Here is a 27,480-nt window from a genome sequence, read left to right as displayed (position 1 = left end):
TCCATATTTGTGATTAGAAGTCGTGTGATCAGTATCAACACGGACAAGATGGCGTCGAAACTGGCTGCTCGTGTTGCTCGAAAAGCTGGATTAGCTAACTTAATGAGGCAAAAGGTAACTAAATTTGTTTTCTTTTTGATAATCGTAAGAAGGAATCGAATCAATAAGGGTTTCTTTTTGTATCAAAAAAATAACTCTACTAAAAAGTAATACTATTCTCTTGCTATAAACATTTTCCAGACAGTGTCAATCGAACGCCAAATCAATTGAACACAATCAAAACGCAATCAAATCAATTGCATTTGCTCGCATTAGTTGCTCTTGTCTCGCAGTATGCCCCTAACTCTTCATACATGAAGTCGAGTAACTTACAACAGTGGAGGGAAACTTGCATAGCCATCAAATGACTGACCAATCAAAGCAGCAAAATTTCAAAACAAATGAACTACGCAGCTCTGTTTGCAGCTCTACTCTACCATTTTTCTTTTGATTTAACTTTATATTTTAATGACCAGCCAGGTCATTCATTTGAGGGCTGTGCATGTAAGCCTCCACCGATGCAAGTTACCCGATCTCACGGTACAAAATTTACGACCCACGGCATGATGAGCCGAACATGTTTGGGCCTATTGAGTAATACTTTTTAAAAATGGCCTGTGCATGGCCCGCGCAGTTTCGGACCATGTTCGGGCCAGATTTTTCAAAAACTTGCTACAATCGCGCGTGTAATTTCAGGACCCAATATTTATATTTTAAATTCCTTATAGGGTGGTCAGGCCAAAATTTTCCGCTCAAACTTTGAAAACCAAACTAATTTTATTTGAAAGTCCTTACCTTTGTGAGAAAAATGAGGGGTCATTTGTTAAAATTGGTTAAGTAGTTCCAAAGTCATTCCATTTTCAAACCAGACGTCCGCGCTCGATAGGCAGTTACATCAAAATGCCTCGAAAATGTCAATATGAAAATTGCGTAATCAGAGAACGTATGTCTCGCTCATTATAAAAAGGCCGAGACAAACTTTCAATAATTGGATTGTAACATCGAGTTAAGTCTCTTTTGTTAAGTCACCAGGGGGTAAATAAAACAGACCTTGATACATTTATCGTTCGTTTCAACTTGACCATTCGTTTAAAACTCAGCCTCCTAAATATTTGGGGTAGGTAAAATATGTACAAAGAAATTCATACTTTTCCAACCCGGCAAATCTTTAAAAAAGAGGCGAACAATAAAATGTAATTACCCTTTCCAAATAAACCTCTTCGGTGGCGAGCGTAGTCTACTCTGACGTAATTGTAAAATTTATGTGATGGGAGTTTGACATAGTAATGTAATTGTTTGGGGAATTATGAAGTTCTCTGGAATTTCGATTGCATTTATTCAGGTTGATTTTTTATGACTTCTAATGGTACTTTTTCTAACGTGTTTGATTACTCTGTTCTCACACTTATGTCTTTTTTTTTCGCGTCCTTTTCCGTGATTACTTTTATTTATATTTTTAAAGGCAGGTAAGAAGGCATATTGATGTAACTGATAGGATCGATCATCGGAACGGCTCGATGACGAATCGATATGTGATCGATTGATTACTTAACGATCCGGATAGGAGATCGATGGAAGATTCAGCCATTAAAAAGTCTTGAGTATCGATCCTTCGTTAATCCATTATCAAGCTAGTATTTCAATAGAGTATACCGATTCGTCATCGATCGTTAATCGATTCGTCATCGATTGTTAAACGATCCGTCATCGATCGTTAATCGATTTGTTATCGATCGTAAATCGAGTATGAGTCGATAGGGTCGATAAGATCGATAAAAGATCGATGATAGTTCGATAAATAATCGATATCTAATCATAAGCTTAAAAAAATCTTGAGTATTGATCCTCTATCGATCTCCTATCCGGATCGTTAAGTAATCCATCGATCACATATCAATCCGTCATCGAGCCGTTCCGATGATCGATCCTATCGAGCGCGGACGTCTGGTTTCAAACCACAAAAAAAACACCTTTTCAAGGAATCGTCTCCCTACCACGCGCAACCAAGAAATGACCTTTGGACAGCACCGAAAAACAATAAAGATGGCGGGTGAATTCTAGCCTTCCGCGTGGCGGAGCGTGAGAAGTTTTGCTGGCGCGGTCTGAAAATCGGCCCGATGACTGTTATTAAACTTTAGCCTATCGCTAATGAGCTGGAAATGATAGCTAAAAACAAATTGTACCAATGAAAAGCTGAAACCCTTAGCTTTCCAACGATATATGGTAGTCCTGATAAAAATTTCGGGAAAGTGCCGAAAAATCGAAATTTCTTCTTTTTTCTCGATTTAAAGACGGCCCGTAGATTATCAAAAAGGCTACCACGTGACAAACTAAAGTACTATCTTTCCCGCGTTTTATAAAAAAAACCGCGAGTCTATAACTAATCCAGCTCAATAGCGATAGCCATTTGAAAAATGGTGGTCAAGGTAGACGTTGGTGCCACAAATTCCGAGTTGCCATTTTTTCACCTTGATGTCTAATAAATGGTACATCTTTTTATTGAAGGTAGGTAATGGGATGGGGTTTTTTTCTTTGTTTTCTCTGATAAATTCTGAGTATTTAGAAAAAAGAATGAACAAGTTTGGAGTTGTTAAGGATAAGTTATAATGGAATGAATGTTCTAATTTTGATTTTCAACTTGTTCCAAGCAAAAAATCCCGACGAGTGCGCACCCTACTTTATTTTAGCAAACAAATTTAAAAATCTTCATCTTTATTCAAATATATATTGTTCAAATATAAAAGTTAATCATCTATTTTCCAATTAAGTTAGGTCAAATTATTAAAAAGAATGATTTGAATCTTACATAATATGGTCTTCTTTTTATTCTTTATCCCGTTCCCTTTTCTTGTGGTCTTCTCCTATTTGAAGCAGAATTTTTCTGGATCGTTTTTTCTACTGTTATACAACTTTGTGAATCAAACTGGTATTTGGAACTTTGAATTTGTCTAATGAAAATATTTAACAATGGATGATGATAAACCAGGAAAGGTAAATAAAATTAAATTCTACTCCTCAAATACATGGCCCGAACATAGTCCGAACAAAATGTTCGGGCCGATTCAGTAATACTTTTTTGTGGCCCGAGCATGGTCAGAACAGGCCCGAACATGTTCGGGCCATGCCGTGGGTCGTTAAAATTTACGGTAAACGTATATTTGGGTTTGTGCCTCGAAAGCTCCTCGAAAGTGGTCGACAAAAATCAGTTTTTTGAAGTTTGCAAAAAATGCCCCATAGAAGATCTTTCAAATTCAGTATGTAAATAGAGTAGTAAAAATACAACTTTTGTAGAAGTTTCTAGAGATATATCACCTTCATTGTATATATTCTTTATATCGTTTCAGTATATCGTTTCAGTCAAACATTCACTAATGTTATATATATACTAAGTAGAAAAACCTCCTGGTTATTATTTAGTTTCAGAAATGAAAATAAAGGGGATACAGTAATGATAATTGAAATTTTATCATTTTTTTATATTTAGGCTCCCCTTCCAAACTCAAACTTGCCATGGAAAACTTCAAATGGACATTTAGGGGGGTAGGGGTATAATTTGTTGACGTTCTTTCGTGGCAAAGAAATTTTCACCAGAAAAATCAATTTTAGAGAAGTTCATTCCATGCCAAATGTTACTTACGCCATGTTTGTTTTTGATTACTGCGGCTGTTTTGAAAATAGCCATTTCACAGGCTCACAGCGTAATGGGTTATCAGGACTTACTATTGGCCCAATTTGAAAATTTCTGCATCTAACCAACGGGAAACCATTATCTAGGCGCAATCCAGTCCTGATTACCCATGATCCATTTCGAATGTGAAATGGCCTATTACAAACAGCCCAATGTTTATGTCTTGGGTTCTCTTTGTTTGACGACCCGCGCAACCCACAAATTTTTGCAGCTGGCTGGCTTTTTCTGTCGCTTTATATTATGGAGATAAAAAATTCCAGGTGAAAAATTTTGGAAATTATCTCTGTTGTTTTTTAAATGTAAACGAGCCGTAGCAAAAATAAAGATGGCTGATGGCTCTAAACTTAGATTTTTTTCATTTTTGGATATGTTTTTGAGTACAATGAACTGAGTAAAATCCCTAAATATTTTGGTCTGAAAATCCATAATTGCGGATTTATGCCAATTTGAAGTATTTGACATTTTTGGGCATTGCACTAAATAAAAAGTTTTTTGATATAGGACCATGCTTTCTCAATTCCAAATGAGGAATTAGTTTTTGGCGATTCTGAAACTATGGCCGGTATATAAACTATACAATTTTCAAAATGGTAGCTGGAGTTAGACGTCACAAAAACACTACAAATTTGATTTAAGGGGTATTTTAGAGCCATCTGACCTGTCCAAAGGGGAGTTAGTTCCTGCTCAAAATTAGAATAATTTCCGATAGTTCTGTCCCTGGTCTATCCATTTGAAGTGATTGCAATAAAAAATTCCAGCCCTACTGGCCCCTAGAGTCCTGAAGATTCAATTAGGTATAAAAAGTACCAACTTTAGCCTAATTTTCCTAGAAATCCCAACATTGTCTGGCCTCCAACTCTTCTGTTCCTGAAAGATAATTGCCTGTTCTCTCAGGATCAAAAGAAAAACCTATGTGACCTCCTACCATGAGTTTTTAATCTTGATTTAAAAATTGTCTTAACAATACTCAAAAAATGACTAAAATTTGGGATATTTTGGCCCATTTGCAAACTTTAAAGGGGTCTAGGTCACTGAATTTGTTGTAATACAAGGGCTATGATGAATCTTTCATATCAAAACCATGAAACTAGGTGAAAAAAGTTGTCAACAAATGACAAATTTTGTTCAATTTTTTGACTAGAGCTGAGTTCATCCTATTAGGCTATCCCAGAAAATTTTTGTTACCCCCCCCCCCCACACATTTCAGAAAGGTTTCTAGGAAAATTAAATATGGTACTCTTTGATAGCCTACAGAGGCCGAAATTTCGCTCAAAGGCGGCTTTTAACTCCCCTGATCTCCTAAAATTTTGTAAGATTGACTTTAAAAAATGTTTGGCTGAAATTTTTGATAATTTGATAACTGATTCTTTATTTTGGGAAAGCATCCTAAAGATAGTGCAAGAATTTATCAGAAGTTAGAACGTCTTCCTTTCTTTTAAAGATAAGGGCTAGCTCAAAGTCTATCTTAACTCTAAAATCCTCAAAAAAACAATTTTTGCTCAAGATTGAACAGAAAATGAGCCCTCTAAGACAATGAAATTTTAGTTTCGGAGAGTTTCATCGGGATAGTACAAACTGTCATCAAAATCTTAACCTTCTGATCTACCATTTATGGATCAATTCTGTCGAAATGTGCTTCTAAACTTTCAAATCTTCAAAGGTGAAGCAACCTTTAGCAACCCCAAAAAAACAATTTTGCTATCAACCTGTTTCCTCTTAAATGCATTTAAATGAGCCCAAAGTTCAAATTATCCAAAGAGAAGGAAAGGTTTGGGAATATTTTGTACTTTTTGACTTATCTCTAATAGTGTGGTCGTGTTACAAAAATACAGGCTGTTTGTAGGAAAAAAATAAGATCTAGCTGAAACTTTCTCCAGACCTTCTCTATAGGATGGTTATACCTCAGGAAAAATTCCCCTAAAATCCCACTGGTGGAACATCCCTTTTTTGGGACATTTCTATTTTCCCCAGGCAAAATCCTAAGGGCGAGATTTTTTGAACATTTCAAACTTATTTCCAGGCAATATCATGTATACCATTCGAAAGCTCTCGAAAAACTATATAGAAGACTTTTAAACGGTTATAGCAGATTTCCCTACCTAACTCGAGATATTTCATGCGCAAGTTCCACTTTTCGCCACACTTTGGTCAAAATTGACCATAAATAGCATCTTCTGCGTGAATTATCTTGAGTTAGGTAATGAAATCGGCTATACCCGTTTAAAAGTCTTCTATATAGTTTTTCGAGAGCTTTCGAATGGTATACTTGAAAATATCTGAAAATGAGTTTGAAATGTTCAAAAAATTTCGCCCTTAGGGTTTTGCCTGGGAAAAAAAGAAATGTCCCAAAAAAGGGATGTTCCACCAGTGGGATTTTAGGGGAATTTTTCCTGAGGTATAACCATCCTATAGAGAAGGTCTGGAGAAAGTTTCAGCTAGATCATATTGTTTTCCCGTAAATTATGCTGAACGACCCAACTATAAGTATTTAAGGGTAGAAAGGTTGATGGCAAAGTTGTTTTTAGAAGTTAGTAAAGTTCATTGTTTAAGATTTTTTTGACAGCCTTGATCTTTCTTAAACGGACTTCAGCAGAGTTGCCTTTTTCTTTGTGATAGAATGAATATGAAACAAAATATTTGATATTTTAAAAAAATTAACTTTTGGGTCCTAAAAAATTTTTGTTGTCTAGAAACTACAGCCTGAAATCATAAAAGAACAAATTTAGCTTATTTGAGAGGTCAATTTCTTGCTGGCCCTCACTACCACATAGCTGTTTTTGGGATAAATGTTGCTTGTGAATTCACTTCAAATTTCCTAAAAAGCTGACAGTTAGGGTAGGTAGCAGTAGCGTGGTGGCAGGGGGAAGGGGGCAGTACCCCCCCCCCCCAGAGGCCAAATTTTTTGGGGCACCGAAATACAAAAAGGCGCAAAAAGACGCCACTGATTACTAATTTTGGCGCCCCTTTGTTCTTTTATACCTTAGATTAAGTCAGATTTCGGCAAAAAAAGAGAGGAAAATACCCCAAAGTTTTCGTGCTCGTTTTGCTCGCCTAATTTTTAAGGAGATATATACTTTTTGTAGAGGGCTCTAAAATCTAAATCTTCTCAAATTGTCTCTACAGTTTGCCCAAATTTTAGTCGACCCACCACGATACTGGTTGGTAGATGTGTTCCCCCTTCTCCAGCAGCATGGAGAGAGAAAACTGTGGTTAACATTTTCTATTGACCCTGCTTTGTTAAATCTGGCAAGTTAAGACTACAAAATTGGCCTGATATGAATTTTGCAACCTAACCTTTATTCTCAGCCTTTGATCTATACACTTTTTTATCTTTTTATAGTTGGCAAGACGCTCAGCATCTACCCTTTCATCTTATGAAGAGGTTTGTATTTATTATAGCTAGATTATATGCAACTTACCAGGGAAAGAGCCAATTGTAGGGATATCTAGGAATATCAACTCTTATTCTTTTTATAAATTTTAAATTTTCAAGATGGCCATCCTCAGTCTTTTGCCAATAACCTACTTTGAAAAATTCAAGTTATATTGCAGGAATCTTTTCTTAAATTATTTCTAAAATAGCTTTAGGTATTTCTCCCTCTCCGACCAGAAATTAGTCCCACTTGATTTAGCCCTCAAGCTGTGCGTCTTGTTTGAACGTGATACATGTACATCTCTCTTTTTTCTAGTCCTTATACAATGTTCCAGAAACAGTAGTGTCAGCTCTGCCATCAGGTCTTCGAGTTGCAACAGAAGACAATGGTGGAGAAACCTGTACTGTGAGTATAATCCTTTTCTTTGATTTACTATCATTGGAAGCAAAAAAATCCGAAATGTAAATTTATAAGAACAGAAGTGAGGATGTTATCCTGATTGAAACAAACATATTATGCAAAAAGTTCTCTTTCAAACACAATACAAAAATGTTCTCGAAGTAAGGTTACAATAGTTCTATGATTTCATATCGATGTTTTTTTGGGCAAACACTTTGCTAATTTTGAGAGTTTAAGCACATTTTCCTTGAAAATTTCTTCATTAGAAATCTTTACGTCTAAAAGGGAGGGGGGGCTTTCAAATTCTGATGGATGATTAATTAAAGGTTACCTAATTGTAATCTTTTTTTTTTAATCTATCGATGATTTTATGAGAGGGGACCCGTTAAAATATAGGATTTTGTGCTTGTTCCGGCAAGCTTTTTCTCATTTTGATCAACAAGGCTATTATCTCACAATACAGTGTTCAAAGTTCTTCCGTCTCAGACGGATTTCCGTTTCATAGAAGTCTAAAAAAGCGAATTTCGTCTCAAGTTATGTATAAAAACCAGCCGAGTTTGAAGAATCTGGCCAAGGTTGGAGTGTTGTTAAACCACATTTCCGTCTAACAGGAGAATCTCTGCTTTGACCACTGACAATAGAGCTGTTGAAATAAAATCCAACATCTTTTTATTCAGTTTTTTATGAACTTAAATATTCCCATGAGTGCACACAAAATTAATCACTTTTTCCCATTGCAACCAAGGAGTCGTTTGCTTCCGATGATTAGGTACAATGAAATAAAAGGAGTTAATTTTCCATCTATTTCTTATTACCTCCATGGTCCATGTACATCTTTCTGATTTACTTTGTATCAAGATTCTCTTAAGCCGAAATGTTATCTCAATGTTATTTTTAGATTTTACATGTCCACTATAAATAGGATACAATACAATCACGCTACACTAGAGCACACAGCATAGAGTCAAAAATGCTCTCATGCGATGAAGATCTTTTTTTTAGCGCAAAATGATTTTCTCTCATTTTTTCTTCGATCATGTGTTATTAGATTTATGCAAACATTGAAATAAAAGAAATGCAGGTGGTTCTATTGTTAAAAACCATTGCGAAACCTTGGATAAAATAATCTTGAGTGAAAACTTTTTCACTGCCTATCTTGAAATAAAATAACGCTGTAGTCAGTGTTATTTATAGATGATTATTTTGCGATAGCTAAAAATAGCCTACTGAACAGCAGGCTTTAACCTTCTCTGCAAACTGCTTTTGAAGCTACTTTATGAAAATCTGAAATTCTTAAAGTAACTTATCTTTGTCCAAGTTTTAAATAAAACAGAGTTGTCCGCCCACCAACCATAATGCTGACATCAAATTTGAGGTAGACCAATTAAGAAAAAAGCATTTTTCATGCCACTACCTGAAACTTTAAAATTGCTTTTAGGTTGGTTTATGGATCGATGCTGGAAGTCGATTTGAAAATCCACAAAACAATGGTGTTGCTCACTTCCTTGAACACATGGCATTCAAGGTAACAAATGCATGAGAAATATAATGATCTTTTAACTTACTATTTTTTAGCTGTAGCAGCAATTTTTTTATCACAGAACTACTGCATTACCTCTTATAGACTTTTGAAAAAATTTAACAATTTTAACTTATTATTCTTTTCTTTTTCTAGGGAACTTCAAATCGATCACAACTCCAACTCGAATTAGAGGTATAGTTTGCTGTTATTAACATTTGTTAACAAAGTCAAGGCAGTTTTTTAGCTTCTTTATAGCTGCTCTTTTTAATTGTCTAACTTGATTTAAAAAAGCACTTCAATTATACTATTTTCATCATAGGTAGAAAATATGGGAGCACATCTCAATGCCTACACATCGAGGGAACAGACTGTTTTCTACGCAAAATGCTTCAAAAAAGACTTACCAAGAGGTATGGAGAGACTTTTCAAAATTTCAGACAGTTTTACATTATTTTGGGATGTCTCACAAAATTGAGAAATAGAATAAGTTAGAAGTGGTCCTGTTTTTAGCACTTTCAAAGAATGATGAGGTCATCAGGTAGTGATGACTTTATCAATGACGACGAAATTTCCACGAAAGATGCCAATTCACATTTAGCTTGCATTTGTAAGATTTCAAGTCAATGGGATAAATTTTAAAAAGAAATCAAAAATTTACTGCCTTTGGTATAAGATTTCTTTGAAAAACTCCAATCTAATAGTCCTTTCACAACAAGACTGTATTGCCCTTTAATATCTCATTAAGGCTTTAGTGCCCAGTTCATGATAAAATCTGTATTGTAATTGTCAAATGCTTATTTTTCAGCTGTCAATATTCTTTCCGATATCATTCAAAATCCAATTTTGGATGAAGGAGCAATTGAACGTGAACGAGGTGTTATTCTCAGAGAAATGCAAGTAAGATAACATACAAATACATTAATCGAAATAGAAAAAGAAAACATTTATAAAAGATTGCGGCAAAACAGTTTTCTTACTAAAAGTTATTTAGCCCTTGGGCTCAAGGAAAAGTAGTAGTACTTCTAGAAGAAAACTTTCTCTGCCATTTTTTCTATATTTCTTTTTGACATTAGTCAATATTTTGAGGTAATAGTATAAAGCGTTTGAATAAAAATTAAATTCACAAATTCCAACCTTTCACTTGGTGTTTGACTGCAACATGGAGGTAATAAAGATATAGATGGAGAGAAAACGTCTCAGTAATGATCTAAATGGTCGTTGAAATCTTTTATAAATCTATTCAAAGCGGCTTTTCTTTGATGTACCATCATTGGAAGCAAAAAACATCAATTTATAACTTTATAAGAACAGAAAGAGACTGTTTGGTTGATTTTGAAAAACTTAATTTTGCCGAAAATCCTTGTTAAAATGCGACTCGAAATAGTTTCAACTGATGTAAAACTAAAAGAGTATATTAATTTCATAAGGATACATTTTTGGGCTGGCATTTTGTTAACATTGAGAGTTGCATCACATTATCATTGAAAGTTTCTTATCTTAAAATCTTCACGTCTAAGTGGGCAGGGGTTTTCATACTTTGACAAAATGATCGATACAAGGTTCCTAATCGTAACACGTAATTCTTTTTTAAATCTAGCGATGGCTTTATGGGCAGCTTCCCCTAGAAGTTTGGAGTATTGTGCTTATTATGTGAAGTTTTTTTCAATTTTTCTTGACAAGGCTATTATATTTCAATATACTTGTTAAAAATATAATGTCTTTTCATTCATCTTAAATATTCCCACGAGTATACCCAAAATTAATCATCTTAATCCCAAAGCAACCAAACAGCTTTTTGCTTCCGATGATAAATAAGAATAGAACAAAAGGCATTAACTCTCTATCTATATTTTTATTACCTCCATGACTGCAACAAGATTGCTAGTAAGTTCCAATTCTTTCAAAAGCTGTCGCAACCATTTTTGTCTCAGTATTGACGTTTTCATTACCCTTTGCTATGTTACAGGAAGTAGACACACAATTAGAAGAGGTTGTCTTCGATCATTTACATTCTGTGGCTTATCAAGGAACACCTCTTGGAATGACCATCCTTGGACCCTCCAAAAATGTCAAGTTAGTCAACTTTTTTCGTGATTTTTCTGTTTTTCTGATTTTCTGATTTTTCTGATTTGTCTGGCTATTGAATTATGTCTATTTGTCTATTTACAGCTTTTTTCAGGATTTTTTACAATTTGCTTATTTTTACCTCAAAGATACAAAATGGTTAAATGCCTAAAATGTGATTGAGCTCAATATTTAAAAAAACTAGTTTGTCCAGTGTTTTCTACATAGAAATGATATTTTGTGAGTTTGAAACAAACCTATCAGATTTTATTCTTATTTATAGAACTATCACGAAAGCAGACCTTCAAAATTATATTAGCACTCACTACAGTGCACCACGAATCGTCCTAGCTGCCGCTGGTGGAGTTGATCACGATCAGTTGACTAAGCTGGCTGAGGAAAATTTCAAAGGACTCAAAACAACCGTCTCTGAAGAAGAGAAATTGAGACCTTGTCGATTCACTGGATCAGAGGTAGGATCACTGATCTCTATCTACTCGTCTGGATTTGGCACCCCTCCTCGCCCTTGAACGAAAGTGTTTCATAGTTTTGCGATAGGTGATTAACCATGACGCCTTTTTCAAAATCCTCCATGTCTCCATTTCGAAATAATTCATTTTTCTTCATTTTGATTATCAAGGTTCGAGTTCGTGATGACGATATGCCACTAGCACACATTGCAATGGCCGTTGAAGGTTGCGGATGGACAAGTCCTGACTATTTTACCTTGATGGTCGCAAACATGATCTTCGGCAGCTGGGACCGCTCCTTGGGTGGAGCCCGCAGCATGGCTGGACAGTTGGCCAACGATGTCCAAAAACACAATTTGGCTCACAATTATATGGCTTTTAATACGTGTTATACTGATACTGGTTTGTGGGGAGCATACATGGTTTGTGATCGAATGACCATCGATGATATGGTCTACGTCACGCAACGAGAATGGTAAGTTAATCATAAGCTTTTATGAATGCTTGATATGGCAGGATATGGAACTATTTCTGACAAGTAACTCTTCAAAATTACCTTAATTTGAAACGAAAATCGTAGGAAATTCGACTTCCCCAATTTTTCTTTATTCATGGGACAAGGATAATATTTGTTATAGTCCAAGAAAGTGTCGACTGTTATAGGGGCAATGCACGGGTCAAGTGTCATTAAAATGGGCTTTTGTGGCAGGGGGGGTCAGTACTAAAATCTCGGACATCATGAAAGTTAGTGACGTGGTGGTCATGAAAGTTATTGACGTGGTGGTATACCCAAAAAACTCTAAAAATCCTTTTTGTAGAAAGTGTTTTAGTACATTTGTACTATAATTAGTGATTTTCATTATTTTTGCATACAGTCAAATGTCTTTTTTATTTTTTGCTTAATTTATAATGCAGCCTTATTTAAAGGTACCAATTTTTGGAAAATTTTTGAGAAAAAAAGGTCAACATTGGTCCTGAGAAGACCAAAAATTGGGTTGTCTCTGTGTCAAAATGTCCCTAAATTTTAGTACATGGGTACTAAAATACACTTCTCTAAAATTGGGTGGTGGTATGGAAAAAATTCTCAAAAACCCTTATAGTACTCATAAGATTTTAGTACCGACCCCCCTGCTTGTGGCGGTGTAAAGTTATGGGTTTATCGTTGTAAAAGCGACACAAGCCAGTATCATATCATATATATTAAGTCTCTTTATTATAGGTCTAGTCTAAAAATATAGAACAAGATCGTTACACATGCACACTACTTGTACATGGGTCAAATGAAATATCTCTTAAAAAAAAACTGCTGTGAAACCGATATGCGGTTAGTCTGTGTAACTGTAAGAAAATAAAATATGTATGGCCGTCATGGCGACTAGTCCTCCTCAGCAAATCGTACTGGGGCTCTCCGTGGTCTCGTTGACCTACGAGCAAAATCGTGTCTAATTGGGTGAACGTCCTCGTGTTGTGGGGCAGGGTTGGCGACTTCACCATCTCGTTGGAGGAGCACTTGTTGTGGTGGAGTTGGTTCCTCGAAGTCCCATTGCATCTGCGTGTTTCTGTTGTCCTCATCGGCGTGTTGTTGTTGTTGTCGTTGATTATCAGGTTTCTTGTAGATTTTCCATTTCTGCGCGTCTCTTGTGATGGTTCGATCTGGTCGTGATGCTGTGATTTGGTGTCCATTGATTGAGATGACTTCATATGGCGATGGGTCGAAGGGTGGTTTGGATTTGGTGTTCTTTTGTTTCAGGAGAACAGTGTCCCCAAGCTGGATGTTGTGATGCTTGACATATGGCTTGTTGTCTTTGTAGTGGGATTGTTTTATCTTCTGCGCGATCTCCTTTTCTCTTGCTTCGGCGATGTCTTTTCTGCTGGCTGTTTCATCTTGCTGTGGTAGACGTGAGTGGAATTTTCTGCCAAACAGGAGCTCTGCCGGTGCCTTTCCAGTTGTTGGGTGTGGTGTGGCGCGGTACATCTGTAGAGTCTTGTTCAGCTCTGCTTTGGGATCATTCTTTTCGACGATGGCTGTGTGCCAGACTTTCTTGCAAATTTTCATGAAGGCTTCCGCAAGGCCATTTGCTTCCGGATCATCCGCGCTGAGCGTTGGTTCGTGACGAATACCTGCCCACTTGAAATATTCTTGGAGTTGGTGGTGCTCTTTTCCATTGAAAGGTGGGCCGTTGTCCGTTTTCAACCGTTTGCAATAACCGTGTCTTGTGAATATGTCATCAAACGCCTGGATGTTGTGTTCTGATCCTGTCCCTTTTACCACTGCTACTTCTGGATATCTTGACAGTTCGTCTATCACCACCAGTAGGTATATGCCGTCTGCTGTTGGTCCCCAGTGGTCGGCTGAAAGTTTCTGCCAAGGTTCCTCCGGAGGTGTGGAAGGTGTGTTGGGGTCGCGATGCTTCGTCTCTGTTGAGGCTTGGCATGCCAGGCATCTTTGCACCGCGTCTTGTATTGCCTTGTCCATCAATGGGAACCACAATCTTGACCGCATGTATCGTTTCATCATGGTTTCTCCTGGGTGTCCTTCGTGTGCTATGTCAATGAGATTCAATCGGAGGTTGCGTTGTCCTGGTTGCATGGGCGTGTCTGGGACATAGATTTGACTCCCTCTCATGATGACGCCGTTTTCGACCGATAGTTCTTTGTAAATTCTGTTGTTGACTTCTGATCCAGATGGCGGCTCTGATCTGCCTTTTGAGATGTCTTCTATGAGTTGTTGGTAGTGTGGATCACTTTGAGCAGCCTGTCTGATGGTGTCGATGTCAATCGCCGGTGTTGTGTTGTTGAGGTTGATTTTCCGTACTAGAATGGTTGTTCCAATATCGAAGCCTAGATCGTCTTGTTCCATTTCTGTGAGGTGGGATATCGGGTTCGGGTGTCTGCTGCCATAGTCGCATGGCATTTCTTTCCCCTTCAGGTAGCGGAGATTGAATTGGAGATCTTGAACCCGGTCTCTGTGGTTGCTGATTTTGCGGGATGCTGGTTTCTGTCGATTGTTGTAGATTGGAATGAGAGGTTCATGGTCTGTCCATGCTGTGAATTGACTTCCGACAACGTAGTAGCGAAATTGCTCCATTGCGAAACAGAGACCAAGACTTTCTCTTTCAATTGGGCTGTATCGTTGTTCAACATCGGTTAGAGCTCTGCTGTTGTGGTCTATCGGAACCCACATACCTTCTCCCCTCTCCTGGTAGATGCTTGCTTGGATTCCTACCTCTGATGAGTCCGACACCACATGAGTCTTTTCATTGGGATCGTACGCTTGTAGAGTCGCTGGATCGTCCAGGATTTGCATCAGCGTCTGGTATGCAGTTTCCTCTTCTTCCTGCCAGCGGAATTTCTCCCCCTTTTTCAACAATTTGCGAAGCGGTGCGGTAGTGTCTTCATATGTTGTGTGTAGTTTGTTGTCGAATGTGAACTTCGCATTGTACTGGCAAGCCATCAACAAAGAGCGAACATCCTCTGTGTTTTCAGGTCTGCCACCGTCTTTGATGTTTTGAATCTTCTTTGGGTCCGCTGTCACGCCATTGGAATGGAACGTCCGACCAAACCATTTGATTCTTGTCTGTCCGAACGTCGATTTGGACGGTTTGAGGATTGTGCCATTCTCTTTACAACGATCCAGGAATGCTGCGAGGTTTCTGTAATGTTCCTTATAGTCTCTTCCGTAGACTAGGATGTTGGCATGCAATGTAGTGACGCCTTGGAGGCCAGCAAATGCTTTCCGTATCTCGTTGTAGAAGACGCCGCTTGAGGCTGTGGGTCCGAAATACAGCCTCTCCATTCTGTGAAGGCCCTCGTGTGTTTGAAAGATGCTCTTGTCTTTGGATTCTTTGTCTAGCTGAAGTTGATGGTAACCCCAGCCCATGTCCATTTCACTGAAAATCTTCGCTTCCTTCAGGTCGTGGCGGATCTCCTGTGGTGTTTGGACGTGGAATCGAGTGCGCTTCATCCCCGCATTGCGTGGTGTGTTGTCTATGTTCATCCTGATTTGACCATTGCTTTTATCTGTTATCACCACGTTCATCACGCAGTCATAGCTTTCTCGTGGGTCCACATCCGTTATCACTCCCTGTGTTCTCAGAAATTCAAGGAGTTTACTGACTTCGCCTTGATAGTGGATTGGAACGTTGCGAAATGGTGGTTGCTTTGGCTCGAATTCTCTTTCATAGTCGAGGTGGATGGGCTTCGTTCTGATGCATCCAATTTTGTTGTCGTCGAAGACTAGACCTCGGTATCCGTCGACAAGTTTCAGTATCTTTTCGATCTCTGTTGGGTCTGCTTCGTTGCTGTCAGGACGTGTTTCGACTTGTATCCCAAGGTTATCTCTGATGAGTTGGGGAATCCTCTTGATTGCACTTGTGTCTTGTGTTCGGGGGCTCTTTCCTTCCTTGTTGAAGGTGATGAATCCTAGGTGTTCTGCGTCGTTGTCTCCGAGTAGCGGTTCTGGCTGAAAACCGTCCACAACATATACTTTGCTATTGATCTTGCTTCCTTTGGCGTTCTCGATCACAGTGTGAACCATTCCGGTGATGTTGAGATTGTTTGAAGATCCCCATGCCCTGAGTATGATGTCCGGCTCTTCCAGGGGTCCCATGGCGTTGCTGTAGTGTTCAGGTGTGATGATGGTGTGCTGGCTACCTGTGTCTGCGAAGAGGGTGTGTTTGTGCCGCCTATCTTGACATCGACCCATTTGTCTGCTGGCTTAGTCACCTTCTTTATGGCAGTGAGTGTAGTAGGTTCTTGGTTCGAGTCATTTCGCTTCAATGTTGTAAAGTAATCTGCGTTGATTCTTTTGACCGTCTTCTTTCCAGGACAGATTGGAGTTCTGGCAAAATGGTTCTTCCCACCACATGTGAAGCATTCTTTGCCATTTGCTGGGCATCTCCCTGACTGATGGCTGGAGTTGCATCGGTTACAAGATCCTTTGTGTCTGTTGCTATACTTTCCTGCCTTTTTGAGCTTCATTGATGCTAATCAAAAATAGTGTGACATTGGAAAAAATGGCCAAAAACAACTTTTTGAAATAACTCCCAAGGTATTTTGAATCTAGCCTTCAAATCTCAGAGGCTTATAGAACTCAAGACGAGGATATGATTGAAAAAAAAAATTTTGTTAATTGAGCCAAAATTGTGGCTGCAAATCAAAAAATGTCGATTTTTTTAGAATGTAAGCCACATCAAAACTAGAGATGATACAAAAAAGAAACCTTCAGCTCTCGATGGTAGAAGGATTGAATTTTACGAAAAGCATTAAATGTACATGATATTCCACTGTTAAACGTTCTATTTTGTGGCTTACATTAAAGGGATATTTTTGTCAGAAATTAAGCGTTTAACCTGCTCCATACGCTTCTTAAACATTTGTAGCTACTCAAAATGATCTAAAATCCAATTTAAAATCACCAGAATACTTTCAAAATGTTGTGAAGTCGTAATTTGAGCACAAAATGTGGCTTACTTGGAGGTAAATGCAAGATAATACCGTTAACATGACAATACAGATAATTGATCCATTGAGAATGCAGGGTTGGTATTTTATATCAAATTTGAAAGGAAACCATCAATAGTAGTCTTTTCATGATTAGATGAGCAATTTTTGTGGCTGACAGACAAAATTAAGTTACACTAGGTACTGTTCTAGCTTCATAAACCACCACTGAAATCGATTTGAATCACATTGTTTGATAAATGCTTTACAGTCATGTTTTTGGATCTGTAAGCCACAATAATGTGCATTTATAATTACAAAACATAAGGCTATTCTCTTTATATTTGATAAATAATCAAAAAAATAGTTTAAGACTTGATAGTCAATGGACTTCGAGCCTGTATAATTTCTGATTATCTCCCCCGCTGTAAGCCACATCTTTTACTCACAGAAGGGCAGTAAGCCACGATTTAATACAAAATGTAATGTGTCAATAAATAAATAAACATTCGGCTATCCATTACTTGGAAAATCTTAATAAAATCTTTGTCAAAGATCTATAATGCATTTATATCCATTTTAATAAAGCTTCTTATCGAGTCCGTAAGCCACCAAAATGTACTTTTTTATTTTATTCAGCCATAAATTGATGGTTTTCCTAATCAAAGTGAAAGAAAATATTGAAATAAAAAAATCACACCTTTTCTGAGAACTTGCAGAAGGAACTAATGTCATATCTAATTCCATTGCTGAGAAATAGCTTCTCAAAGATTGCAGGTAGGGTAAGCCACTCGGCATGTCAGCCACAGAATTTACTCACACTTTAGACAGCTATAGATCAATTTTGAGTCAGTCACAAAATTTCATTCTTTTTGCAACGGAAAGCTGAACTATTCAGCTTAACAACAGATGCTTTTCCAAATGTAAGCCACAAAATGGTTTCACTCTATGAGCAAAGTTGTGGCTGACTGTAAAAATGTCACAAAACAGGGGTTAATTTTTGATTAGCATCCATTACTTTCAGGGTTTCAATCATCTCGTCTATCTCATCTTGTGTCATATTATCTTGATTCATTTCGTGTCGAACACGTTTGATATGTGTTGTCTTGTCCAGGCTGTGGGCGTCGTCTCGGCCTGCTTCTCGTGCTTGGCCCCATCTGGAAAGTTTCTCAAGGTTTGGATCCTCCGCAAGCGCCTTCTCTCTCAGGCTGACATCATTCATGCCGAATATGGCAGCATCCTTTATAGCTTCCTCTGTGGTGTACGGTTTCTTGTCAAAGTTCAGGGACTTGGCCTTCTTTTCAAGATCTAGAAGGAAGTCACCCCACGTTCGTGTTCCTTGTTTGGTCCCCAGAAGCTGGTGCATGGCCATTGTTCGATTGACCATACGTCTCAGATAGTAACATAGCCGTTCAATAGTCTGCATGTAGGTGGGTGCAGCTTCTGCATTTGCTTCTGCACCTTCCCCATTTGCTTGTGCACCTTCTTCGTTTGCTCGGGCTCCTGTGTTGAGGTGTGATCTCTCTGCACGAATCAACTCAACCATCTCTGGTCCTCCCCAAGTTTTCAGGAGGATGATCTTTTCTTTGTCTTCTGTTACACCAATGTAGTCCATCCTGTTTTCTGCATCATCAAGCCATTCGTTAAATAGAATGAGCTTCTGCATTTTGTCAGTGCCTAGGCCGCATTGTCGTATCGGCCCAAGTGCGGATGGATCATTCTTTGGTGGTGCTGCAGCTGCCGCAGCAGGAGCTGCTTGCTGTAGCTGACCGCCAGTGATAGCTGCCATAAGTGTCTGGAATTGTTCAGGACTGAAATTCATCTTGAACTGCGTTGTTCGTATTAGACAGGAAAAGGAAAGGTCTTACCTACAACGACCAGGGCACACCTGGTGTGATGAAAGTTTCAGTAAGACTATGACGTGTCTTTCTTCTTTTCCTTGATCACGTGTATGTGAAGTCGTCTCCCGTGCTATGTTGGCAGCGTCTTGATTCAGTGATTGATCAGTCAAATAGAGTATGGTAATAAAGTAAGGAATAGTCTTACCTCGAAGGTCCAGGGCAAACCTGGTATGACTGAGCTTTTGGTAAGACGTCCAAGTCTTTCTTCTGGATCAAGTCTGTCAGTGTGTTGTGTCTGCGTCCAGTTTCAGCTAGTGGTCTTGTGTGTATCACCATATGTATCTTGTTTCAATAGTCTCTTCGTTGCCAGTGTAAAAGCGACACAAGCCAGTATCATATCATATATATTAAGTCTCTTTATTATAGGTCTAGTCTAAAAATATAGAACAAGATCGTTACAATCGTTCTTTTAAGAACAATATAAATCTACTTGCATGCAAACTTTATACCAACATTGAGTAAGGAATTCTAATGAAACTTGATCCGAAAAATCCAAATCTGACCCTTTGATATTTTGTTTCATTTTACTTGTTCAGGATGAGACTTTGCACTAGTGTCACCGAAAACGAAGTACAAAGAGCGAAAAATATTTTAAAAACGAACATTCTTCTTCAATTCGACGGTATGTGATTTCATTGGGTTTTGATGCGCTGCTTTGAAGTCATTATTAAGGCTCCCATTACATAATTTTGAAGCAATTATAAACACCAAGATAAAAACCATAGGTTCCTCCTGGCTCAGTCCCCCCCAGAAATTTTAGACTGCCCGGTTGTGTAACCCCCCCCCCCCCCCTGAAAATAAAAAAATCTTGAAATTTTTTAATCTCGATTGGGTTTTCTTTTAATATTGATAATTTTTATTTACAGGAACTACGCCAATCTGTGAAGATATCGGAAGGTATTCCTTTATTTTCTACCTTTAGATCACGTTCACACGCTACTTTTCCGTTTCGCTTCGAAATGAAATGAAGCCATTCTATTGGTTACATTTAAGCTTTACGTCACTTCTAACCAGTAGAATGGCTTCTTTTAGTATCGGAGTGAAACAGAACCGTTACGTGCGAACATGGTGTACCGATAATTCATCACTTTGAGAATAACATTAAAAATTATGCCAGCCCCTTAAAGGAACATATTGGAACGAGATGGAGCTTTTACAAGCTCTTATTTGATTTGGTTGGTTGGTAACCAGTAATAAAACAATTTTGTTACTTTTTCTAAAGAACGCGCTATCTTTATTACTTCAAATGACCAATTATTAAAGTATCTTATAAAAACTCCATCTCGTCTGAACATATTACAGACTAATGAAGAGATGTTGAATTCTTTTACAGACAAATGTTGACGTATGGTCGCCGTATCCCACTCCCAGAATTAAACAAACGAATTGATGTGAGTTGATCTCGATTTCTTATTCGTAAGAATTTTTTTATGTACCCGCGTAACCTCACAATTACTAGAGAGTTTCCGAAATCACAACGAGAACGACGACGGTAACTTGCATCTTTTTTTTTATACTTAAGCGCATGCGTGAACCTCCGAGGAAACCCCTTGAAACGTTCTATTTTCCGCGCGGGACTTCATCTCTTGTGTTTTGACGTTGTGCAAAAACGTGACCACAAAGCAGACAAAAATGACAACAAAAAAGACGAAATGGCAACCCGGGGGGCACTCATATGATCTGGCCTACGTCATGTGCCGCGCTTAAGGGTGGGGTTTTTCAGCATCTCAAAATGCACTGTAAGGGTGTGTTTCTGTGAGATTGCACTGCAAGGGTTGAATTTTGAAACAATTACAGCTGACAAGAATAGTTTTCTCAGTTTTTCTTTAAAACAGAAAATTTCCCAAGCTTCTTTTTTCACACAGATTTACAGCTGAGAAATATAGTGCATTATAAGGGTTGGGTAAATCAAGAGAAAATGCACTGAAAAGGTACCTTTTCAGCCATATTGAACTGCACTGTAAGAGTATTTTGAAAAGCAGATTTTTCGTCGTTTCGAAATCGAGTGTGTGTGTATGTCCCAAAACTTTACGGCAGCCTGGAGAATTCAAAAATGGTCCGATTTGGCTGAAATTTTGCACACTTGTTCCTTGGGTGAATATCTGGGGTTTTTTCCATTTTTTGAAAATTTTGATTTTTGGGGACTGGGGACGAGTTTTTCGCCAAAACGAGGCTAAAACTTTGGGGCAGCCTGTAGACTTCAAAAATGGTCGGATTTGCCTGAAATTTCGCACACTTGTTCCTTGGGTGAATATCTGTGGGTGTTTTTTTCACTTTTTAAAAATTTTGATTTTTGGGGCCTTGGGACGAGTTTTTCGCCAAAACGAGGCTAAAGCTTTGGGGCAGCCTGGAGACTTCAAAAATTGTTGGATTTGGCTGAAATTTGGCACACTTGTTCTTTGGGTGAATATCTGGTGGTCTACAACTGGGCCTATGAATAATTTGAAGCCACTAAAGTTGAGCCCAGTGTGTTGCGCACGTTCGACTATATATTATTACATATTGAATTCCATTGCAAGCTACAAACATATAATTACTATCAAATAGAATAAATACAAGTTTTTTTCCTTAAAATGAAGCGTGTCTGTGTGAGGTCCCTTAGTTGCAATGGGAATGCTATTGCACGTGTTAAATGATAATGTATTTTCTTCTTTTTTTAATTGCATATTTTCTCATGGTTGGTTGAATTCTTTTGAATTTTAGAAAAATATGCACATAATTCGACTATTTTCAAATGAAAATTGGGGACACTGCGGTCCCCTAAAAACAAATAAGAGTTATATAGTTGAAATCAGCTCCTTACAAAGATTCACCAGTGTTGAAAACTATTTGAAAACGCATTTCTAAGTAGAGATAATTTTGTGTCAAGGTTTCACCTAAATTAGTTATTCCTTTCATGTAGATCACTAAATTTCAGATCCTAAAATTTCAGATCGAAAGTGAAAGTGAAAAAATACCGTGCAAACATAGCCTTATAGAGAGATTTCTATCCACGCTCATGTTTTTGAGAAACTGTCTTTACGACCAATAATCACTTTTAACAAAAGAAATTTGAATAGATGACGAAGTAGCCCAAGATAGATGCTATTCTATCCGATAACATTTCACTGCTACAAAGCTATCGTTACAGAATAGATGTTTTGTTATTGTGAGAAGTGAATTATACTTAACGGTGTGTGAAAAAAGAAAGCGAGATCAGAGTGTAAAAGACTGCTGACGGCAACGGCGACGGGGAAGACCATTCTCACGTCGCCGTCGCCGTTCTTGATGTGATTTTTGGAAACTCTCTACTAATTTCTGGGGTACAAAAACTAGGGTATGACTACGTATCCCACTCTCAGAATTGAGCAAAACAAATCAATGTAAATTTGGTTCTTCACGTATGATTGGCGTATTTTCCCACCTGATTCCCCAAGTAGTCTAGCTATTATTTTACATTAAGATTTCTGGCCTTGTTTTGGTCAGGCTTATTTAGTTCATTTTCCTAGTTAATTTCAATATTCCTCATTTTGTCATGGAAAGATTTTCTTAGAACTTTGCTTTCCCGAAAAGTGGCAAAAAAGAGCGAAATCTGTTCCAATAGGTATGTTTTTTACGATATCATTTAGCTTGACCCTTTAGTAACTTTTTCATTGTACATTGAATCCGAATATTTCAGATGATCGACGCTAAAGCAGTAAAAGAGGTGTGCAACAAATACATCTACGATAAATGCCCAGCTGTTGCCGGTGTCGGTAAGTCGAAATTATATTCTTTCCCTTTCGATTTTTACTGATGATGGTGATCGGAAGACACCGAAACGTCTAAATATATGTTTTAAATTTCATTCAAATAAAATGAAAACGCTTCTGTGTTTGAATTTTATGTTGAAAATATTCAGGAGGATCGATCAATTTAATGAAATGATATTCCTTTCGTTTCGATTCGATTCTAGCAATTTTTTATAAATCGAGTTTTACAACTTTTGCTTCCTCTTTAAAATGGGTAGAATTCAGCTTCTCTCTTAAAAGGGTGTATTCACACTGAAAGTTTCAAACTAATGGCCTGAACGTGTCTAAATCATAAAAATGTTTTGTTGATAGAATGATGAAAGTCTAGAATAGAAAAGAACAGTGTGAATACACCCTTAAGTCTTAAATTTATGTTCGGCACATGGTCCCTTTGAGCAAAAACAACCATTTCTATGCAAGGCCTTACGATGACAATTTGTCATCATCATCGCTTGTCTCTTTCTATGAATGACATGGCAGCGTGCAATGAATGCCATGACAACGAACATATTAATCAAAACAACGAACTGCCTCATTAGTCGAATGACGTCATTTTTGAAGGATGATTAATGCTTTACTAAATACGCAGTCTTTGAGTAATAGTTTACTAGTAATTAACCTTGTTCGCCACCCCCTCCCCATACCGGTTTTCTTAAGGAGGTAGGTATATTTTGCGAATAGGGGAGAGTCAAAAAGCAGGGATAAATTTAAAAGGGGTAACCCCTGACCCCATCTGGACATGTTCACCAGTCAATTTAACCATGTTATATTTTGAAATCACGCACACTTTTAGTTCATTTGTGACTGAAAAGAGCCCACGTCCCTGCACGTCCCTGTAGATCTTTTCCTTTTCTCTGAAAGAAATACGTGTTTGCATTGATCTCTGCTTTAAGCACAGTGTGTTTTTCGAATGACTCATGTCACGCATCATTGTATGACCTTTCGTGACCTTGAGGAATTTCTGGCACGGTCATGTTTTTACGTCAATTGTCAAGAAAAAAGTTCCTTTAACGTTGTGAAAACTATTACAGTTGACGCTCTATAATTCGATATTTTAATGTTCGATGCGCTCCGTTATTCGATAATATTGAAAGTCACTGTCAACAAGAGACTCTCTTAAACGACACTCTATTATTCGATATGTTCCCTTTATTCGATGAAAATCCGATTCCCCATGAAGATCGAACTAGAGAGCGTCAACTGTAAGTACCTTTAATGTAGAAAATCTATAACTTAAATTATTGAGTTGCCAAAGTTGCATTACACAGTATTCAACTTTCGAATTTTGTTAATCTTCTCGAAGTTCTTCTTTATGTGTTGAGGTAAAACTTGGCATTCCCGGTAATGATTAGCCTGTACCACCCCACCTCCACGGGCGTTTTTTGGACCTACCCCGGTGGGGTGGAGGTCCTATAAATTAACCCGTGTTCGTTAGTTAGTTCGTTCGTTAGTACGTTAGTTACCAACTTTTCTTGAGATTGGCTCATTCAATTTTTCTGATTTTTTGCACAAAGGTGCATTACTATAAACCCTCGAATGTGACGGATTCACATTTCCGTCACATTTTTTCAACTTATTTAATTGTTTCTTTACAGAAAAATCATCCTTTGAATCCGGAACTCCTTAAAAATCGCCGGAACAGCCGAAAACCGGCGTAAAACGGTTTTCCTTCATTTTTTCAACTTAAACTCGACAGATTTTCATGATTTTTTGCACAATGATGTAAAATGGCAATGCCCAAAATGTGACAGAGCCCAATTTTCGAAAAAGAAATTTTTCCGGCCGCTAGAACCGGAAATGTCCCGAAAAAAGCGGTTTTTTGAGATTTTCTCGAGATTTTCTCATTAGTTTTTTGCGATTTTTTGCACATAGATGCACATTAGTACTGCCGAAAAGGTGTCGAAAACCGTTTGTCGAAAAATTTTTTTTCCGGTCTGTAGAACCGGAAATGTGCCGGAAATCGTCGTTTTTTTCACATTTCCGTCACATTTTTTCAACTTATTTAATTGTTTCTTTACAGAAAAATGTTCTTTATGATGATGCCCAAAACTTAGCATTGTTTGATTTCCAAAAAAATCATCCTTTGAATCCGGAACTCCTTAAAAATCGCAAACGACTAATTTTAATAGATCGTCACTATTTGTGTTCTGAATGATTGTTTAACGGTCATGCTCACGTAGATATCAATTAAATTATATATGTGTTAAATGCATAACCAGGTAGGTCCATAAAAGTATCACTTGTTATATTTTGAAAGGACTTGCCGTGTGTCGAACTTCGTGTTAACTTTAAGATAAGGCATGCGTTCAAAATAAACCTTCTTTTGAGGAAGTTCAATTCGAAACTTTTACAACGAGTTACGCGTTGCTCTGTGAGAAACCTACATGGGCTTAATTAATTAATTAATTGAGTTTGAGTCACGTCAAATTCATTTCTTAATATATTCTTATTGTTTATTTATTTTATCATATCATATCAAGAGAGTCTGATTTCATTGCCTTGTGTAAATTGTCTATCGTCGCATTACTCAAACATTTGGGAAGTTTCTGAACGTTATTTCCCGTTATTATGAGTTAAAATGGGTTCGTCATCTTTTCTCGGGATTTCTGTCACTTGTGCAGTATTGTTTATTGATTACTAAAGCGTCTTAAAGGTTTTATTTTTACATAAATGTTCCCGTTTCATATCAGACACATATTTCATATCAGGACAGTGTCTGCCTATTGTTATATTATGCTGATATAAACAAAAAGTTGTTTTTCTTTTCCTCTTTCTTACCAATCTTGCTCCACATTCGTGTCAATTCAATGTGAAAAAGCTTGTGAATTAAGCTTGATGAGTAAGCAAACGATATCACTCTTATTTAAAAACAAAACCTTTAAATTTCCAATATATCCCCGTTATCATAACACAAGAAGTGTTCAGTCATCAATTATTTCGGGATTGTTGCACACATCGAATACTAGAATAAATAATATATTGATTTGTCTCAAAGACCATCATAATTCTGATTCGTGTAATTTGCAGACTTCCATTACGCCTCTTTTAACTGAATACGAATGATATTTTTAACATTTTCGTCAATTTTACAGACCCATTTGACCGTTACGTGGTTAGAAATTAAAAAAAACATAATCTTCATTGGGATGAGAGCTATTCGTGTCTACGATGATGTAATTTTTTAAATAAAATTGTTCATAAGCTTTACCTTTGATATCAGCGAAGTACAGCCTGGATCCTCGTATGACCGCCACTGTATTGAGCATGAATGAATGTAGGCTAAATTTATGATCATTCCTGTGATTTTAGATAATATAAATGTGAAGAGAAAAAGTCTCTTTAAACATACATTGGACTGACGCTAAATATTATTCAAAACATTCCTATAATTCAAACTAATTCTCAGTTTCCCGTCAAGGGTAAAACCCTCAGAAAATATTCTCTTGAATTCGAATCTCTCTGTTAATCGAGTGAATTACGAGTTAGAACTGGCGAAAGTTAACTGTACGGTACCAGTGACGATTTGACTACACACACTGTTTGCATTGTTGATTACTCGAAAACATTAACTGACAACATAGAGTTGAGAAGAATTTATAGTGTACCTTATGCATTACTTTTTCTTAAACAAAGGAGTAGTCTGAGCCAAGATTGAGCATACGCTTTAATAATCGCTTTAAATTATTTTTTACTGTATTCCTTAACAATAAAATCCGTTATATTTTTTTCACAATTTTCTGGACATAAAAAACTGTAGACCATGTTATAGTTTAAGACGAATCACTATCTAAGAAAAAAGCCCAAAGCCGAAGAAAATTTGCAAACGGTTTTTTTGCCGAAAAGAGTTAACAGTCGGTAGAGTTGCCAGTCTTAGACTATAAGACGTTTCTTCGAAACTCTCCCGCCGATTTTTCTCCGTATACCGCCATAACGCCATACCGCCATTTTTTCCCGCCTTTACTATCACTGTAACGGACGATAACATCGTCTAAAAAAACTGTGGAGAAAGATCCTTGAAATGGGGGTTGGATTTTAATAGGCTGCTGGCACCCACTGACAGATTCTTGCTCTTCATATATACACTTCATACAATTTTTGCTAGAAATTTATATTTTGTTTTATAACCATAACTTTCTTAACTATTTCTTCAGGACCCGTTGAACAACTTCCCGACTACAATCGTGTCCGTGGTGGAATGTACTGGCTCCGCTTGTAAATCAACGTCGCCATCGTAACAAATGACTTTGCAAGACCATGAAATAAGGAAATTGTACTTTATGTAGTATTATGTTGAATTTTACGAGAAAAACATTTTTTGAAAATAATTGGATAAAGAAAAATACACACTAATATTTTAAATATATTTGAGGTCTTTTTTTCTATGTATAATCTCATCTCCGAAGTGATGTAAAAAAAGGGTTTATGCCTAGTGTACATTACCCCATGATTCACGATTACCCCAAACCCTATTGTTAAGGCAGGCAACCTTAAGTTCTCAAAATCTCAGAGTCCCAAACAACACTCCCACCATTTTTCACAGTGTCATTTTCTGTGTCTTCATTTGTATTTGTCATGTTTGTTTACATTTTTCAGTTTGGTCTGCAATTTACACACTTTTCTACCACTTTTGGTATTTTTCTTTAGTTTTGTGAAATTTATATGTTTGGTCAGTATTTTATTCATTAATTTATGTCAATTCAATATCTACTTTGCATTTTCACTAATTTATTTCATTTTTTGTCAAATTAATTTTTGGTCTGTAATTTATGCATCTGTTCTGCAGAATGCATAAATAGAGGTCATCTCAGCCA

At 37.3% G+C, this 27,480-nt stretch overlaps 1 protein-coding gene across 1 annotated transcript; it reads left to right on the top strand.

Annotated features, from left to right (window-relative positions):
* The first annotated feature begins 3 nt into the window (after nucleotides 1-3).
* On the top strand, nucleotides 4-27,028 carry LOC136800245 (mitochondrial-processing peptidase subunit beta-like). The gene is made up of 15 exons (XM_067056870.1): nucleotides 4-114; nucleotides 7,068-7,109; nucleotides 7,417-7,506; nucleotides 8,939-9,025; nucleotides 9,176-9,214; nucleotides 9,342-9,432; nucleotides 9,828-9,919; nucleotides 10,989-11,095; nucleotides 11,370-11,559; nucleotides 11,727-12,031; nucleotides 19,436-19,521; nucleotides 19,766-19,796; nucleotides 20,233-20,290; nucleotides 22,558-22,633; nucleotides 26,821-27,028. Exons 1-15 carry the CDS (start codon nucleotides 49-51, stop codon nucleotides 26,883-26,885), a joined length of 1,425 nt encoding a protein of 474 aa, XP_066912971.1. The 5' UTR covers nucleotides 4-48; the 3' UTR covers nucleotides 26,886-27,028.
* Nucleotides 27,029-27,480: the final 452 nt, after the last annotated feature.

The sequence above is a fragment of the Clytia hemisphaerica genome, unplaced genomic scaffold (genome assembly GCF_902728285.1).
Source record: "Clytia hemisphaerica strain Z4C2 unplaced genomic scaffold, Clytia hemisphaerica genome assembly, whole genome shotgun sequence".
Classification (NCBI taxonomy): domain Eukaryota; kingdom Metazoa; phylum Cnidaria; class Hydrozoa; order Leptothecata; family Clytiidae; genus Clytia; species Clytia hemisphaerica.
The sequence above is the reverse complement of the archived record's forward strand: the minus strand, read 5'-3'. Positions and strand labels throughout refer to the sequence as shown.